Source organism: Pyrus communis, chromosome 2 (genome assembly GCF_041283825.1).
Source record: "Pyrus communis isolate YQ-2024b chromosome 2, ASM4128382v1, whole genome shotgun sequence".
Taxonomy (NCBI): Eukaryota; Viridiplantae; Streptophyta; class Magnoliopsida; order Rosales; family Rosaceae; genus Pyrus; species Pyrus communis.
In genome coordinates, this window is record NC_142566.1 from 19,812,982 (window position 1) to 19,831,807 (window position 18,826).

The 18,826-nt window shown below is 37.3% G+C and overlaps 1 protein-coding gene and 1 pseudogene across 1 annotated transcript; both read right to left on the reverse strand.

Moving 5' to 3' along the window:
* Positions 1 to 981: 981 nt before the first annotated feature.
* Positions 982 to 2,145, reverse strand: LOC137747825 (methyl jasmonate esterase 1). The gene is made up of 3 exons (XM_068487966.2): positions 1,759 to 2,145; positions 1,539 to 1,667; positions 982 to 1,257 (listed from the first exon to the last, which is right to left on the reverse strand). The coding sequence occupies exons 1-3, from the start codon at positions 2,143 to 2,145 to the stop codon at positions 982 to 984; spliced, it is 792 nt and encodes a 263-aa protein (XP_068344067.2).
* Positions 2,146 to 8,776: 6,631 nt separating this feature from the next.
* LOC148698696 (methyl jasmonate esterase 1-like) lies at positions 8,777 to 17,694 on the reverse strand (annotated as a pseudogene).
* Between the last annotated feature and the right edge of the window lie 1,132 nt (positions 17,695 to 18,826).

Consider the following 18,826-nt stretch of genomic DNA (forward strand, 5'->3'; position numbering starts at 1 on the left):
GAATTCAATCCAACTAATATCGTACCAAAAATCAATGACAGAGACGCCAGTAGAACCAACAAGGAAGACGACAACGGTAGAATCTTAGAGCAAACCAAGATGAATCAGATCGTCCACACCTTCCAGAGCAAACTAGATCGTCCCTCGAACTGTTTGACACCGGCAGAGAAATCAGACGCCGACTCCGCAGCCACAGAACCCTAGGGAAGCGAGCGCTGTTGGCCTTTTTTTTTTCCAATTCAAGTGCAATACACACCCGTACAGTCCCAAAACAACATCAAAATTCAATCGAAATGTGTAATCAAATCTCACATTGCAACAAACATGTGAAATTGATAAATACAACTACTACAACTTATAAGACATAAAAAATAAAAAAATAAAAAATACAAGAAAACACAATCAAAACCTGTTACCCCTCAATTCAACATAACGATTAGCATGTCAAGATTTCAAAAATCGGTCCAGACTCGCTACTAATCACAACGAAATCTCAACTTAACCACTTACATATTTCGACAGATGTTACGTTTTATCACAAAATACCTCAGTGCAATTGGTAATGAAATCATTCAATATAAGTCATAATTTATGCTAAAAAACTTTAACTACATTGCAAAAGATGAAAGATTGGTACAGTCTACTGAAGAAGATGATAGAGAGAGAAACAAGAGAGAGATTGTAGAGGAAAATTAAGCTCTCGATCAATTGATTGATATTTCTAATACAATAGGTCTAGCTATATATACAAACACACTTTACAACCTAACAAACTTCTAACAAAGCTAACAACTCAATACATCAAATGATGTCATCTGTCCATGGCATCCAACATAACATGTACATGCCACTTAATAAAAAAGACGTAGAATATTCATCCTCTGATGATTAATTACATCAATTAAGTGTCTTCTTCTTCTTCTACAAAATTATTCATTAATGATGCTTCACATGAAAAGGCTAGCGTTCCGGATTTCCATTCTAGAATGATGATGATACAGAAATCGCCTGGAGGCAGGAGAACAACTCCTGCGGTTTAGAGAACATTACCATGTGATCAGCACCATTTATCACCTGCACTTCATTCGGTGGATTTTCATCGATCATCCACCTCTGCCATTTCTCCGGTATTATAAGATCTTGGTCGCACACAATAAACACTTTACGAACTGATCCATATTTCTCATTGGTGAGTTTTATTTCATCATGAATCAGTACAGGACAGAACCTCAACAAGGATGATGCTAGTTTTACATCCTGTTAATTAATTAGTAAATCATCAACCAAGAAAGAAAAGAGAAAATGAACAATATTGTTAGCCAACCAATTGAAATATAAAGCTCACATGCAGGATACGAAGGGATGGTTATATGTACAAGAGGAAACTGATTTCTGCGCACCCTTCTATGCATAGGTGAAAAATGTGTGCTGAAATAATTTCTCGATATAAAAATGACACGGGCATACGATCGGTTTTTACGTTGTTTTTTTTTTTTTTTTTTTTTTTTTTTTTTTTTTTTTTGTTGTTAAGACTTTACCTCTGGTGGCGAGAGCTGGTACAATAGTAACGACATGATCTTAGGCCCGAAAATTGCCGAAGTTGGAGGATTGTTGGGTCCATTATCAAATCTATGGTAATAGTCCATCAAATCCACACCAGCAAACATCTGAACAATATATATTTTCAAGGATATTAGTTGTTAGTATTCACCAGATAAGTCAACTGAGACGCGCGCTTCGAGTTCATGAATTTATTACCTTCTCTACTATATGAGGGTAACTGAAAGTAGGACTAGGCATGAAAGCGGTGGCGAAAACAGCCGCCAATATTTTCTCAGGAAACATCTCCATGGCAATAGATATGACGGGCCCACCGAAGCTGTGGCCTACTAGGATAACGCTCTCCTCTGGTGGGAGAGTCTCCATGAATTTGATCAATGGCTCAGCATAATCCGAGAAGGTCTGTACATATTTTACATCCTTTGGGTGGATCCCACATGCTGCTAGGTCTAGGGCTGTGACATTGTAACCTGCAGAGGTTAGTAAAGCTGATAACTTATACCAGCACCATGCCCCGTGACAGGCTCCGTGAATCAGCACAAAATGCTTCTTATTGGCATCTGGGTTTGGGGATGAGGAAGACATGTTTCTTAACTATTTTAGCCTCTGTTTCCTTGGCATAGCTGCATTTGGTCTAGGCTTGCTTTTATATTCATGAAATCCTTCATTTGATCACTCGATCTGCATTTTGTCTTTCTATTGCGTTTGTAGTCGTGAAAATATATGTATTCTTTATTAAAAAGATTAAGATTAAGCTTAGTATCTTCGATGATAGCAATTCTAGAAAAGTCAGTAAATAAGTTAAATCAACATTGCGTTTGGATAAATAAATATAAGATTTCCCAAAATGACAGAATTTCATTTTTATAGAGCTTGTGAATTTTATTGTTCGGCTCACTTAAAAGAATAATGAAATTTAAATACGAAATGCAATGTGTGTATAAAGTCATTAATATATAAATGAGAGACTGTAGTTAATTTAACCAAAAAAAAAAAAAAAAAAACAGATTGTAGTTAGGAGATATGCTAGTAATGGTGGTAGTGACTGTGGTGTGGATAGTGGTGGCGATGGTGATAGTGGCGGGTAGTGGTAGTGTGGCGGCAACGGTGGTATGTGGTGGTGGCAACTCTTGGTTGATCAGCTTTTTGTATTTTTTATTGTTAAACTCTTACTCATAAAAATTTGGAAATGATAATTTCTATATTTCTATATTTATAAATCCAAATAAAAAATATGGTTCATGCTAATTTATAAATTATGAATTTTTTCTAAATTCTCAATTTATTTTTCTCATTCAATAAGGAAAATTATTCAGGTTTTGGTGGATGCATTGATAGCATTAGAAATCTAACAATATTCCCCACCCTAAGTTGCCCGTAGTATTCTTTTCAAACATTATATTCTTTGGTTTTATTAGATTTTTAATCTTACACAGTACATAATATATATATATATATATATATATATATATATATATATAAAATTCTTAGATTTCGTCTAGTTTGTTTATCTTGATCAAAATAAACACCATTTATATAATAAAATGCCGTCGAGCGCCGGCCGGTAGTGACGTTTGTATACTAGTATTGCAAAAGTACTATGACTATTATTGGTTTAAACGCCTACATACAGCCGTCTAGGGCAGATGCCGTTCTTTATGTTGAAATGGTAGCAGGCCATGGTCGATTTTGTTTTAAAAAAAGGTTTTAACTTTTAGAGAAAAAATTGGGATTCAAGGATGAAACGAAATGCAGGGAGGCAAGGGAGAGTGAAGCATATTTCTCTTTGCATATTTCTTTAACAAGAAAAAACCCTAGCATATAGAGGCTTGGATAAGTCTGATTTCATAAACCAATCTCAGCCATCTAGTGCATCAGGTGCTGGGATCCTTCCACTTGGAATGGATCCAGCAACACAGTACAATAGAGATAAGAATAAAACACAGTTGTTCATCTTTCCTAAAACAGAGGGCTAAACTAGCCGTTACAAAATTTAAGCCTAACAGCTACTACTAAACAAGGAAAGTCTCTTCATCTTCTTCTTCATCTGCAAGATTCAAACATCTGCAGGTTAAACTCAAATTAGTGAGAAGCTTAATTCTCAACAGCCTATCCTAAGCTGCTCACTGATTTCACTCCAAGTTTGAGTCTTAAGTAGTTGAATCTCTCTCTAGGCAATGCCTTTGTAAAAATGTCTGCAAGTTGTTCTTCACTTCTGCAGAACTTCACATTAATCACCCCTTCTTGTAGTGCTTCCCTTATAAATTGGAACTTCCTGTTTATGTGTCTAGTTTTCTGGTGAAAGACAGGATTTTTCACCATGGAGATTGCAGACATGTCGTCACAGAATAAAGGTGTTGCGTCAACTTGCATTTCCCCAAAATCATCGAGCACAAATCTTAGCCAAATAGCATGGGCCATGGCTTTTGCTGCTGAGACATACTCAACCTCTACAGTTGATAAAACAACTGTGTTTTGCTTCATAGAAGCCCAAGAGAAAACCCCACTACCAAAGCTAAATGCATATCCTGAGGTGCTCCTGCAATCATCCTCACTCCCTGCCCAGTCTACAGCACAAAACCCTACAAGAATTGCATCTCTATCTTTTGTATACTCAATTCCATAGCTCAGTGTGCCTTGCACATATCTCATAACCCTCATTGCAACTCCAAAATGTTTCTTTGTAGGATTATTCATGAACCTTGACAACAAACTAGCAGCATACATCAAATCTGGTCTAGTTGATGTCAAATACAGAAGGCTGCCCACAATTTTCCTGTATATGCTTTCATCTGCCAATTCACTTCCATCTATCTTCTTGAGTTTTTCACCAGTTGGTAGAGGAATAGAGATAGGTTTACAGTCTTCAAGGCCAAACTTCCCAAGTAATGATTTTGCATACTTGCTTTGATGAATAAATACACCATTTTCAGTTTGTAAGATTCCCATTCCTAAGAAATGATGAAGTAAGCCTAAATCAAACATCTCATACTTCTGCATCATCTCCATTTTGAACTCACTGAGTAGTGTTTTGCTGCTTCCAGTATACACAATGTCATCAACATATATTGAGACAATGAGTATACCACATTCTTCATCAGACTTGATGAACAAAGTAGCTTCACTTGTGCTCCTGATGAACTTGCAACTGGTGAGATGTGCATCAATCTCACTATACCAGGCTCTAGGTGCCTATTTTAAACCATATAAGGCCTTTTTCAATTTGTAGACCTTATGGCAAGCATTTTTAACTTCAAAACCTTCAGGTTGTTCAATGTATACCTCTTCTTTAAGTATGCCATTTAAAAACGCAAATTTCACATCTAGTTGGAATAATTTCCACCCCTTTTGTGTAGCTAAAGCAATAAGAGTTCGAATTGTATCCAACCTTGCCACTGGTGCAAAGGTCTCATTGTAATCAATTCCAAGCTTTTGTGCATACCCTTTTGCCACCAGTCTAGCCTTATGCTTCTGAATTGTTCCATCTAGATTTAATTTAGTTTTGAACACCCATCTCACCCCAATAACAGGTTTATCCATGGGTCTATCAACTAGCTACCAAGTGTCATTCTTTTCAATTGTATCGATTTCTGCATTTATAGCTTCTTACCATGCTTGATCTTGTGCTGCTTCTTGATAATTTTCTGGTTCAACAAAACTTATGTGACATCTAGCATATATCTCTTCTAAACTCCTTAGTTTTACAGGTGTTGAACTAGGAGTTGAGTTTTGACTCAGTGATTCACTTCCGCTAGTTGATGCACTACTAGAACTCGAACTTGGTTGAGAACTCTGAGCAGTTTCAAACTGAGTCTCATTTGGACTTTCCTGCACATCACCATCATACACTTGATTCTCAAAAACGAAAGGCATTGCAAGTGTTTCAACTTGCTTGTATTCCCAATTCCAACACTGATCCTCATTGAATAAAACACTTCTGGAGAGGATGATTTTCTTTGACTGCAGGTTATAAACTCTATACCCTTTTTCACAGCTTTCATACCCCATAAAAATACCTTTGCTAGCCTTTTCATCAAACTTTTTTCTTAGCTATGAAGGTATGTGTGTATAGCATATGCATCCAAACATTCTCAAATGTTTTATACCAGGTTTTCTACCTGTGAAAGCTTCAAATGGAGTCTTGTCCTTCACTGAGATTGTAGGATATCTATTCTGCAAGTATACTGCAGTTTCAACTACTTCAGCCCAAAAAACCACAGGAATGTTCTTCTCAACCATTATTGACCTTGCCATTTCACCAATGGTTCTATTTCTTCTCTCAGCAACTCCATTTTGCTGAAGGGAGTATGCAACTGTTAATTGCCTCTCCATTCCAGTGTTAGAACAAGAATCTAAGAATTCATGAGAGGTATATTCACCTCCTCTGTCACTTCTTAGCTTCTTAAGCTTGAAACCACTTTGTAGCTCCACAAAGGCTTTAAATTTTTTAAACACATTGAACACATCAAATTTGTTTCTGAGGAAATACACCCAACACATCCTTGAGAAATCATCAATGAATGTGATGAAGTACCTGTTGCCACCAATGGAATCATTCTGTATTGGTCCACAGACATCAGTATGCACCAGTTTTAGTGGATGGATTGCTCTCCATACTTTTTCTTTATCAAATGGTTCTCTGTGCATCTTCCCAGAAACACAACTCTCACATATTTCCTTCATCTCAGATAGGTCAGGTAAACTAAGCACCATTCCTTCTCTCTGCATCCTTTTCAGATTGCTAAAGCTCAAATGACCAAATCTTTTATGCCAGATCCATGACTCTTCTCCGATTAAGGTTTTTCTAGCTATTGGATTTATAGATTCTAGGGACAATGGAAAGCATCTATTCCCTGCCATAACTACCTTGGCTACCACATTCTCAAGGTTGTTGTCATCAAAGATTACAGCCATATTACCACCAAACAGAACATAATAGCCATGCTCCATCATTTGACCAACACTCAACAGATTTTCATCTAATCCTAGAACCAACAGAACTTCATTGATATATCTCTTCCCATGCTTTGTATTCACTATCAGTGTTCCCTTGCCTGTTGCTTGAACCAAGTCACCAGTCCCCATTTTAACTTTACAAGTAACTGATCTGTCAAGATTCAACAGTAGAGATTTTTGAGAGGTCATGTGGTTGCTGCAAACACTATCCACAAACCACACAGATCTATCCTGAGCTATTAATGCAGAGTGACAAGCATAGAACATTGTACCAGTGGTCAAATCTTCCTCCTTTGCATAGTTAGCAACATGTTTGTTATTGTCACAATCCTTTGCAATATGGCCAAATCTGCTACACTTGCCACATTTAGGTTTTCCCTTATACCTACAAATGCCAAAATGATATTTATCACAAGTTTGACACTATGGCTTCATGGCACCTCAACTGCTGCTTCCTTGTTTGCTTTGTAAAGTGTTTCTGTTGCCCCAATTTCCACCATTTTGGTTGTTCCAACTGGAGTTACCATTACCATTCCAATTGCTGCTTTGTGACCAATTTCTCCCTTTCTTGTTTTGTTGCCATTTATCGTTCTGTTTACTATGTGCACCTTTATAATTTCCACTAGTGCTGCCATGAATACTACCTCCAATTTTTAGGCTACTAAATGCCCTCTCAGTACTAGTAACTTTGTCCTTCTCATCATGTAAATCCTACCTTTTGTCATAGACTTTAACCGAGGCTAAGACTTCATCAACCCTTATAACATCCAGATCTCTAGTCTCCTCTATTATAGACATTATGGACTTGTATCTTCTGCTTAGATTCATTAATAGCTTCTGCACAATCCTTTTCTCAGGCACATCCTCACCTAATGATTTTAGATTATTCACTATCTCAAAGAACCTAGCCAAGTAGTCATCTAAGACTTCACTATCATGCATTCTCAGATATTCAAACTCAGCTCTAATGGCTTGCAGTTTAACAGCTCTTACCTTTTTGTCTCCTCTGAACTCTCTTCTCAGAATTTCCCAAGCTCCTTTAGCAGTCTTCTCATTTTTGATGCGAGGGAAGAGCTCATTTGTTATAGCTCCCTGAATGAAACTCAGCGCCTTGGCGTTTTTGATTTTGTCTTCTCTGGAGATGGTGGGTGCTTCCATTGGAACTTGCTCAGCCTCACTTTCTTCATCTCCAGAGCCTTCTTCCTTAGGAATCTCCTGCAGTTGTACTCCGAGTTCTACCACATCTCATAGATCATGTGCTACAAGGATAGTTTCCATTTTAACAGCCCAAAAATCGTAGTTTTCACCATCAAACTGTGGAGCTCGTAAATCTCCATCGGAAGAACTTGATCCCACCATTTCTTAGTGACTATCAGTGAACCAATCAACAAAGGAACCACCTTTAAGGTTTTCTGGGTTTTCTTCGAAGCTAGATTTCACTCACAATATCACACCCTTCTTCGGAATCAAACCTAGAGCTCTGATACCATGTTGAAATGGTACCAAGCCATGGTCGATTTTGTCTTAAAAAAGGTTTTAACTTTTAGAGAAAAAATTGGGATTCAAGGATGAAACGAAATGCAAGGAGGCGAGGGAAAGTGAAGCAGATTTCTCTTTGCATATTTCTTTAACAAGAAAAAACCCTAGCATATAGAGGCTTGGATAGGTTTGATTTCAAAAACCAATCTCAGCTCTCTAGTGCATCAGGCGCTGGGATCCTTCCACTTAGAATGGATCCAGCAACACAGTACAATAGAGATAAGAATAAAACACAGCTGTTCATCTTTCCTAAAACAGAGGGCTAAACTAGCCGTTACAAAATTTAAGCCTAACGGCTACTACTAAACAAAGAAAGTCTTTTCATCTTCTTCTTCATCTGCAGGATTCAAACATCTACAGGTTAAACTCAAATTAGTGAGAAACTTAATTCTCAACACTTTAGTTGTCTTAACCCAACGTTGTTTACAGAAACTATTTTGTTCTGATTTTCTTACTATGAAATTAAGTGATACCTTTTGAATTATTATACGGTAGTTGATTAAGTTGTTGAGCTATCAAACTTGATGAGAACAAGCCAAGGGTCTTGAAGAGACGAGAGATAAGAACTTGGGATTCAGTGCGTCATGCCTCTTGAACTAAAGTTCATGGACACGTAATTATTGGCAGCTGAAAATAACTCTCATTTATTCATTTGCATTTGGTACTATGGTGCATGCAACGCAGGCTAGCATGCCTGAATTAATCATGTCCATTCATGTCTTTATGCATATTTCTCAGCAATATTTTGGAGATGGAAGAACAACTTCACAGGTTTAGAGAGCATGACCAAGTGATCAGAACCGATTATCACTTTCACTTCATTTGGGGGATTGTTATTGATCATGTAATTTTGCACATCCAACACTATCACACGGTCTTGGGCGGACACAATGAATACTCTACGAACTGATCCATAATTCTCCTCCGTGAGTTTTATTAGATCATAATTATATAAAGGAGAAATCTCACCACCGACAACGTTAGACTTAAATCCTGTCCATTACAAATATAAAACCAAAAAATATTAGCTAACCAATATTGGAAATCCCCAACTTATATTTGGGAACTATTAGCGCTCTACTCTTACACTACACTTTTTCTTTCTGGTGTGTGTTAATTAAGAGAACACGATAGGGATCTTATATACTGCAATAGACACACTTCAATTAAGTTTAGGACTTACCTGTTGTGGTGAGAGCTGCAAAAAGCTCGTCGCCAAGACCTTAGGCCCAAAGAGAAGGGAGGTTGCAGGGCTGTTGGTCTCGTTATCGTATCTAAATTGAGTCCATAAAATCAAATCTTTTGGTAACCTATACATTTTTTAACAAAATTATTTGTTAGTTAATTAAAAAAAAAAGGGCTACAAATTAAAAAATAAAGACAAATTCAATATATCAAATGTAACTTCCAACACTAAATGAATATATTTCAAAAAAATTAAATAATTTTTAATTCTAACATTTAAAAATGTTTGCATGTAAATATTTTATTATTAAAATAATAACATGGATAAATTCCAAAGGACCTGATAAAAAATTAAAAAGAAATAAAATTTCAATCAATATAATAAAAAAAAATAAGTGATGAGAACTTGATTTCTCCTGATATATAAGTAATCTCTTAACTCCTAATTATTACAATTATCACAACTACTTGTTCACCTATGACATCTCATTTGAAAGGAATAAAAAAATCTAAATTGACTGATGAAACAAGGAAAGCATGTGCGAGTTTAAAAATGAGCATCTTTGTATTACCCTAAAATGTTAAAATATATGATTATAATATGATTATATGGAAAACATTTATCGATAAGGGGAAAGATGAAAATGCCCCTAGTTGATTAAACGAAATTTTATGAGGGCGTATTTTCATCCTTATATATTTTATCATATTTCTTGACATATCTGAATAGAGGACAATTCCACGAGTGTAGGCGAAAACCATTCGTTAAACGGGATCATAACAAAGAAGTTATTAACGATTGAACTCAGGGACAAAATAGTCATTTTGTCATTAATTTGGAAGGCTGGATCGAGAAAAAGATGGGGGAGAAGAACTCGCTTCCCTTCCAGGGGAGGACTCCCTCTTCTCTTGAATATTTTTTTGGGGGTGGTTGGAGAGGACACCCATGAGGAACGATTCCTGCGAGTCTGATAACCAAAACACTACCAGGGAAAAGAAAAAGAACTGGGAGAGGATGTGCAGATAGTCCTGACGAGCAGCCTTACGAGCTTATTGGTTTCTCCCCATTAGTCGACCCAAAATAAAGAGAAGAAAGGACAAATGGAAGGAAGGGATTAGAAATTAATTAGGAGCAGAAAGAAGGGAGTTGAAGATATTCGTATCCTTCTCGTTTGGGATGTCAACCTGCAGTATGGGTTCATATTGTTAGATATTATATGCTTGAGGTAGTTAGTTAAGGTTGTTTAGAATATGTGTAGAGATTATGACAAGTGTCAAGATCTTGGGAGTATTGTAATAGCTTAGTACTTAAGCAATGTAACTAGATATATACAGAAATATAACTGTATAGAAGTTTAACATTTGATGAAATATACGAAGAGAAAACTTTCTCTCTGTCCAAGACTTTTCTGCACTTCTTTCTGCACTTCTTCTGTTTACATGGTATCTTTCGCCTGAGAAGCTTTGTGCTTGAAGGTTTTGATCTTGGTTCTTTTGCTTCCGCTCCTCTATCTCCATTGCTGATCATTTCTCTTCTTCTTGGGATCTTGATCGTTCTCTCCTTCCTCGACTGGGTGCGTTTTCGTGTCTGCACACCAACTGTTTGTTCTAAGTTCTTAGAGAAACTTTCATCTGGGTTTTCTCTTGTTTTGTGCTACAATGGTGACTTCTGATCAGCTGAAGATTCTTCAGTCCCCTATTACGTCTCTTATATCAACAATTTCTTCTTCTGTTACTGTTAAACTTGATGATTCCAATTATCTCACTTGGAATTTTCAGATCGAATTGCTACTTGAAGGTCATGGTCTCATGGGTTTTGTGGATGGGTCGCATTCCTGTCCTGCTCGGTCTGTTGTAACTAGTTCTGCTGATTCCTCCATTTCTGCTGAAACTGATGCGTTCAAGATTTGGAAAATGCATGATCGGGCGCTGATGCAATTGATTACAGCGACCTTATCTCCGTCTGCTGTTTCGTGTGCAATCGGGAGTGCTAGTGCTTCTGACTTGTGGATTCGTCTCAAGGAACAGTTTTCGATTGTTACTCGGACTACTATTTTTCAGATGAAGTCAGAATTGCAAAACATTAAGAAGGGCACTGATTCGATCTCAATGTATTTGCAAAGGATTAAAGAAGCTCGTGATCATCTTGCTACTGCTGGGGTTCACTTCGATGATGATGATATTGTCATCTTAACCTTGAATGGTCTCTCCTCTGAGTATAATACCCTGCGATCCATTATTAGGGGTCGAGAGAATGTTATTTCCATGAAAGACCTGAGATCTCAGCTACTTGCTGAGGAAGCAATGGTTGAAAATGTGCCTGTTACTCCTTTCCTGTCTGCGATGGTTGCTAGGAATAATAGCACTGACTCACGGTCTTGTGGTGAATCTTCCAAGGCTGAGACCTCCTTCCATGGTCATTCATATGGAGGCTCCTCTGGGTTTCGCTCTAACTACAACAAGACCAAAAACAAAGGGAAATTCCAATTTGGTTCTCAGAATCGGTTTGGGAACTCTAAGCCTAACTATGGGAACTATACTGTGAATCATGCTCCGGGTATTCTTGGTACATCTCCACCAAGACAACAGAGTTTTTCTGGTGTTTCTTGCCAGATATGTGGGAAGTTTGGCCACCTGGCTCCCAATTGCCGATTCCGGAATTCTGAAGCTGCCAATGCAAATGCTGAGGGGTGTCAAATCTGTGGGAAGAAGAATCACAGTGCTAAATATTGTCATTTTAGGAACTCCAATGTGTCATCTTCCACTCCTACAGCTATGCATGTTACCAATACTCAGTCTAGTGACCCGAATACTTCTCCTCAACAGTTCTGGCTCACTGATTCAGGAGCATCCTCACATATGACTACTGATATTAGTAACCTGTCCCTGGCTTCTCCATATCCCACTAATGAAACAATTCAGACTGCAAGTGGTGCAGGTTTATCAATATCTCATATTGGCTCTTCCACACTACACACTCCATTAAAACCATTGCAGCTTAATTCGATTCTATATGTTCCTAGCTTGTCTCAGAATCTATTATCTGTACATAGATTATGTCTGGACAATAATTGTTGGCTGATCTATGATGCGTTTTGTTTTTGGATCCAGGACAAGGCCACAGGGAGGATTCTCTTCCAAGGACGTTGCAGTAATGGATTGTATCCCATTCCTCTTCCGGCTAGGAGTAATGCTGTACCTCCAAAGTCTCATGTTGCATATCTTGGACGTCAAGTCTCTTCTAGCCTTTGGCATCATAGATTAGGTCATCCCTCCAATTCTGTAGTCTCGGTCATGTTAAAGAAATGTAATCTGTCTGTATTACCTGATTCCTTGTCTGTGCTTTGTCGTACATGTCTGGAAGGCAAGTTTTGCAAACTGCCCTTTGCTCATTCTGTGTCTAAGTCAATTCACCCCTTTCAAGTTGTTCATAGTGATGTATGGGGTCCATCTCCTTGTAAGTCTGTCGATGGCTTTAGGTATTATGTGACATTCATTGATGAATGCACAAGACACTGTTGGTTGTTTCCCATTCTCAATAAAAGTGAAGTTTTCTCCATCTTTGTTGGTTTTTATAACTATGTTTCGAATCATTTTGCCACTTCAATTAAAACTTTACAGAGTGATGGTGGGGGTGAATACCTTAGTAAATCTTTCCAACAATTTCTGGTGTCTAACGGAGTGCAACATCAATTGTCCTGTCCCTATACCCCTGAGCAAAATGGCTTAGCCGAGAGGAAACATAGACATATAATTGAAACAGCTCTTACCTTGTTACAAACAGCTGCCTTACCTCCACTTTTTTGGTCCTTTGCATGTCAAACTGCTGTATACCTTATCAATAGAATGCCATCACCTACTCTTCACAATCAGTCCCCTTTTGAGCTATTGTTTAATGCTGTTCCCGATATTCATCATCTCAGAATTTTTGGGTGTTCAGTTTTCCCATTGTTAAAACCATACAACAGTACCAAGTTACAACCCAAAACTATCAAATGTATTTTCTTAGGCTATGCTTCCAAATACAAGGGGTTTATTTGTTATGACTTTCTCCATGCTAAATTTTACATTTCCAGACATGTGATATTTGATGAGTCTGAGTTTCCATATTCCAGCTTCTCTTTGCACAGTCCTGTTCCTATCACTACTCCTTCTACACCGGTATGTGTCTCCTCATCTCCCTCTATATCCATTAATCAACAAAATCATGTAGTTCCCTTTCCAGTCTGTCATCCCACGTCTTTGTCTCGCTCAGATCATCATAGCAGCTCCCCTGATGCTACCTTACAATCTGTTACTGCATCCAGAACTTCACAATCCCCTGTGGCTCCTGCGATTCCATCTGGTTCGTCTGGTGGTGAATCTGCTGCTGATCCTAATTGTGAGTATGGTGTTGTGGTTCCGCATGAATTTCACCCTGATCATTTGCAGGTCATCCTTCCCATTCCTCCTATGAATACTCACTCAATGCAAACACGTGCTAAAAATGGTATTTCCAAGAAGAAAGCCTATCTTTCTGTTGTACAAGATGATTGCTCATTGGCTCTGTCTCAGATTGAACCTGCCACTTATAGGTCAGCTCTCAAGTCTCCTTTGTGGTTGTCCGCTATGGAAGAAGAGTTGCAAGCTCTTAAAACTCAAAATACTTGGTCTTTGGTTCCCTTACCTCTCAATAAGAATTTAGTAGGCTGCAAATGGGTGTTTAAAATCAAGAAACATTCTGATGGTTCTATTTCCCGGTATAAGGCACGGCTTGTTGCCAAAGGGTTCAATCAAGAAGAAGGCATTGATTATGGGGAAACCTTTAGCCCTGTTGTCAAACCTACCACAGTGCGGCTGGTTCTAGCTTTGGCAACTCATTTTGGTTGGTCTCTGCAGCAACTTGATGTGAAGAATGCATTTCTTCATGGGGTTCTTCAAGAGGAGGTCTATATGTCGCAACCACCAGGCTTTAGTGATTCCAATCATCCCACACATGTTTGCCGTTTACATAAGTCCTTATATGGCTTAAAACAAGCTCCAAGGGCTTGGAATGAGAGGTTTACTTCGTTTCTTCCTTCTCTGGGGTTCCTGTCTACATATTCCGACCCTTCCTTGTTTGTTAAGCATGATGCACAATCTGTGATTATTCTTCTCTTGTATGTTGATGACATTATCATTACTGGTAGTGATTCACAGGCTATTATCGCAGTCATTACAGCTTTGACTAAGGAGTTCGACATTAAAGATTTGGGTCCGCTTCATTATTTTCTTGGAATTCAGATTACTCAGAACTCTGGTGGCCTGTTTCTTTCTCAATCCAAATATGTTTCAGATTTGCTGGTCAAGGCAGATATGGTCCATTCCAAACCCTGTTCCACACCTTGTTTACCATATAATCGGTTACTCAAGGATGATGGTCATCCTTTCACTAATCCTTCTTTATATCGCAGTATTGTAGGTGCTCTTCAGTACCTTACTTTCACTCGACCTGATATCGCTTTCTCCGTTCATCAGGTGTGTCAGTTTATGCACTGTCCTATGGATTCCCATTATGCTGCTGTGAAACGTATTCTCAGATATCTGAAATGTACTGCGGACCTTGGTATTCAGTTCACACACGGGGAGTTGGATCTACATGCATTTAGTGATGCTGACTGGGCTGGCGATCCCAATGACCGGCGATCCACAACTGGTTCAGTGGTGTATTTAGGGCCTAATCCTATTTCTTGGTCTTCGAAGAAACAAAATACAGTCTCTAGGTCCTCAACCGAAGCTGAATATCGGGCTCTTTCCAGCACTACTTCTGAAATTGATTGGATCCGACAGCTTCTTCATTTTATGAAGGTTGATGTCCCTTGTCCGACTACATTGTTTTGTGATAATATGTCTGCCATAGCGCTTGCTTATAATCCGGTTATGCATCAGCGGACAAAACATATTGAGATCGATGTCCACTTTGTGCGTGAAAGGGTTGCAAACAACCTTCTGCAGGTGCATTTTGTTTCTTCAAATGAGCAGTTTGCGGATGTCCTCACCAAGGGATTGTCTACTCCTTTATTTCAAACGCACTGTTACAATCTCAGACTTGGCAAGCCTCATCCTGAGATTGAGGGAGGATGTTAGATATTATATGCTTGAGGTAGTTAGTTAAGGTTGTTTAGAATATGTGTAGAGATTATGACAAGTGTCAAGATCTTGGGAGTATTGTAATAGCTTAGTACTTAAGCAATGTAACTAGATATATACATAAATATAACTGTATAGAAGTTTAACATTTGATGAAATATACGAAGAGAAAACTTTCTCTCTGTCCAAGACTTTTCTGCACTTCTTTCTGCACTTCTTCTGTTTACACATATTCTCAACTCTCTTTATCTTTTCCGTTTAGCTAATTCTTATTAATATTTCTTTCAGTTAATTTGTCGTGGATTAGCTATTGTTTGCAAAACTAGTATTTTATATATGCAAATGCCTAAACCCTAAATGGTATAAAAGCCGAAAGGGATGTTTTGTTTAATTGCCCTGTTTCTGAAGACTTGTATTTTGCAGAAAGCTATATTGTTGTACTACTACCCTTGGCAAAGTATTTCGACTAGTCCACTTCGGGAAGCTAGTTGTTTTCCAAATGATTGTATACTAAACACATAATTACTCATAAAGAGAAAATATATGCAGGTGGTTTTATCTACATGTGTATCAAAGTACATGCATATCTTCCTCACTCAATTTTTACAATCCAATCGGTTGGTTTTGAAGGAGACAAACTATTTTATTTACTACAATTAGTCCATCTAATTATTATCAAACCATAGTTAGATTATTGCTTTTATATGTACTATTGGCTCTATGTGTTTTGATATAGAATTTGAAAGGGGTATGCATATAGTAATTGATTGTGAATGTATTTAAATTATATTGGTTGGTAAGGCTAGGGCTGGTATAGATATCAATAGTTTGACAAATCTGATTCGGTGTGATTACTATTTTGATTAAGTGCTTCATGTTTATACATCACTTTCTTTGTTTGAATGTTAAAATGGGTGTCTTAATAAGTATACATATCTATATGCATTACTACACTAAAACCAAAACCAATTAATTTGACAATTCACGTTCTGAAGCTATGTGCCTATACGTCTCATAAGGGTTACTATGTTTACATGTATGTAGTAATGACTTGCAGTGGTGATAGGAGTTTATTGAAATGGTGAACTACGAAAAGCTTGATCCCACTCAAGGGTACGTAGGCAGTTTAACAGAGGTTAGATGCAGCCTTAAATAATCGAGAATTATACTTGTTGGGAAGTTGATTTAAGAAAAGTAATTCGATGAATAAGATGAAATTAAGTCTTAGGTTTTTGGTAAATAAATTTTGGTTGTAGATTTTATTTGTAGATTTTGTGAGTAATTAGGAATTCAAATAAAGAATAGTGTTTAATGGTAGTAAAATAAACAAGAGTATTGAATTCGGCCTATCATCAAAATTATTTCTTGAATATAAATATTTCGGGACAGGGCGTTACAATCTTGCTTTTTGTTAATTAAAAGATTGGCAAAGAATGGGTTCAACAAAAGTATCAGTTAATCTCTATCAACCAATCCCAATATCAAACACTCTTAAAAGTTCAACATAGTATGTGTGGAATGAGATGAAAAAAAAACAAGAATGTTAAGGCACAAACCAGCAAAATATTCCGAGCTAGAAAAAGTATTGTATGAGTGGGTTTCTCCAATATCAAGAGAAAGTGAATATGACTAGAGAAATGATCCTTCCTAAGTATGTATTATGAATTTTATGTGTTATTTCTTTCATGTATTTTATTAATATTACTTTATATATTCACTGGATTTTGAGAAAATTTATTATCTTATGCATTTAGTGAGATTATTTTCTTAATACATTGACCTGAGTTGGGACCAGAAGATTTTATTATCAACCAAGGTTATTATTTTAGAGAACAATCAGTTTATTGAGATTTCTGTATATGGCAGAACTTTTAGTATATATGAAATTCATTACCTCTGCAAATATAGTTGAGTAATTGAGAGTAGGACCAGACATGACAGCCGTAACATATACCGCAGCAGCAATTTTCTGAGGGAACCTCTCCATGAAAATAGATATGACGGCTCCACCCAAGCTATGAGCCACAACGATAACCTTTTCATTTGGTGGTAGAGACACCATGACCTTAGTCAAGGGGTCGACGTTTTCCGATAACGAAGGGAGTTGCTCTACCTGGATCGGGTTGATCCCGGATGCTCCCAAGAGCTGTGACATTGTGACCTGAGTTCTTCAGGAGAGTCGCCACCTTATACCAACTCCATGCTCCATAACAAGCACCATGTATAAGCACAAAATGTTTTGGACTTTGAGTTTGGTTGTGAATTGGGAATGGGGTTGAGGTACTAGCTTTTGCTACGCACATAAATAAAAGGTAAAACAAAAGGAGCTTCTCTGTCATGTTTTCCGTTTTCGGTATCATTAACTCTCAATTTCCTTATTTGGTTTGCATCTCTCGTCTTCCTGCTATATATAGACAAAGATCACCGAACTAACAATTGGCTTAAATGTTGACACGTATTAAAGTTCAAAAGTATTCCCAACTCGAATACTTTAGAAGATATGTGACGAAACATATATCTTGAAAAGATGAATGGGAAACCATTGACTAACAAATTGTTGAACCTTGTGCAACCCATGCTTGCCTTATAACAAATTGTTAAAGGGTGATGGGAAACCATTTAATAATCCAGCCTTATATAGAAGTATTTAATAATCCAGCCTTATATACTAAACCCAATTTTTTTTTTTTTTTTTTTTTTTTTTTTTTTTGCATCAAGTTTGTCAATTCATACATTGTCCTATGTAATCACACTTTGTTGCTTTAAAAAAGATATTTAGATATTTGAAAGGCACCCAGAATTTTGGGATTGATTTGGCAAAGGGGAATTGGATTTGTATGCTTTTAGTGATGCTAATTGGGCAAGTGACCATAATGATAGGAGGTCTACAACTGGATTAGTTGTTTTCTAGGATCTAATCCTATATCACGGTCTTCAAAGAAGCAAAATACTGTGTCTAGATTATCCACTGAAGCTGATAATAGAGCACTTTCTTCTACTGCAATTGAGATAGAATGAATTAAACAACTTCTTGCTTTTATGCATATTGATGTTTCTTCTCCACATACTTTGTTCTATGACAACCTTTCTTTTATAGCTCTTGCTTATTATCCCATTCTGCATCAACGCACTAAACATATCGAGATTGATATTCAATTTGTTAGAGAAAGGGTTGTAAGAAGATTCTGCAAGGTGCATTTTGTAGCTTCTAATGAGCAGTTTGCAGATATATTTACTAAGGGATTGTCTGCTCCTTTGTTTCAAACTCACAGTTTCAATCCCAGGCTTGGAAAATCCAATCATGTGATTGAGGGGAATGTTAACAGTATTCATCTTTTAATCCTATGGTTAGTTAGACGAGTGTTATTAATCTGTGAGCTAAAAGTTAGCTTAGTTTGTAAGCAATGTAGTTTGGATATATATCCTTGTAGATAACTACCTTGTAATCATTCTGAAATCATTAGTAAAAGATCCACTT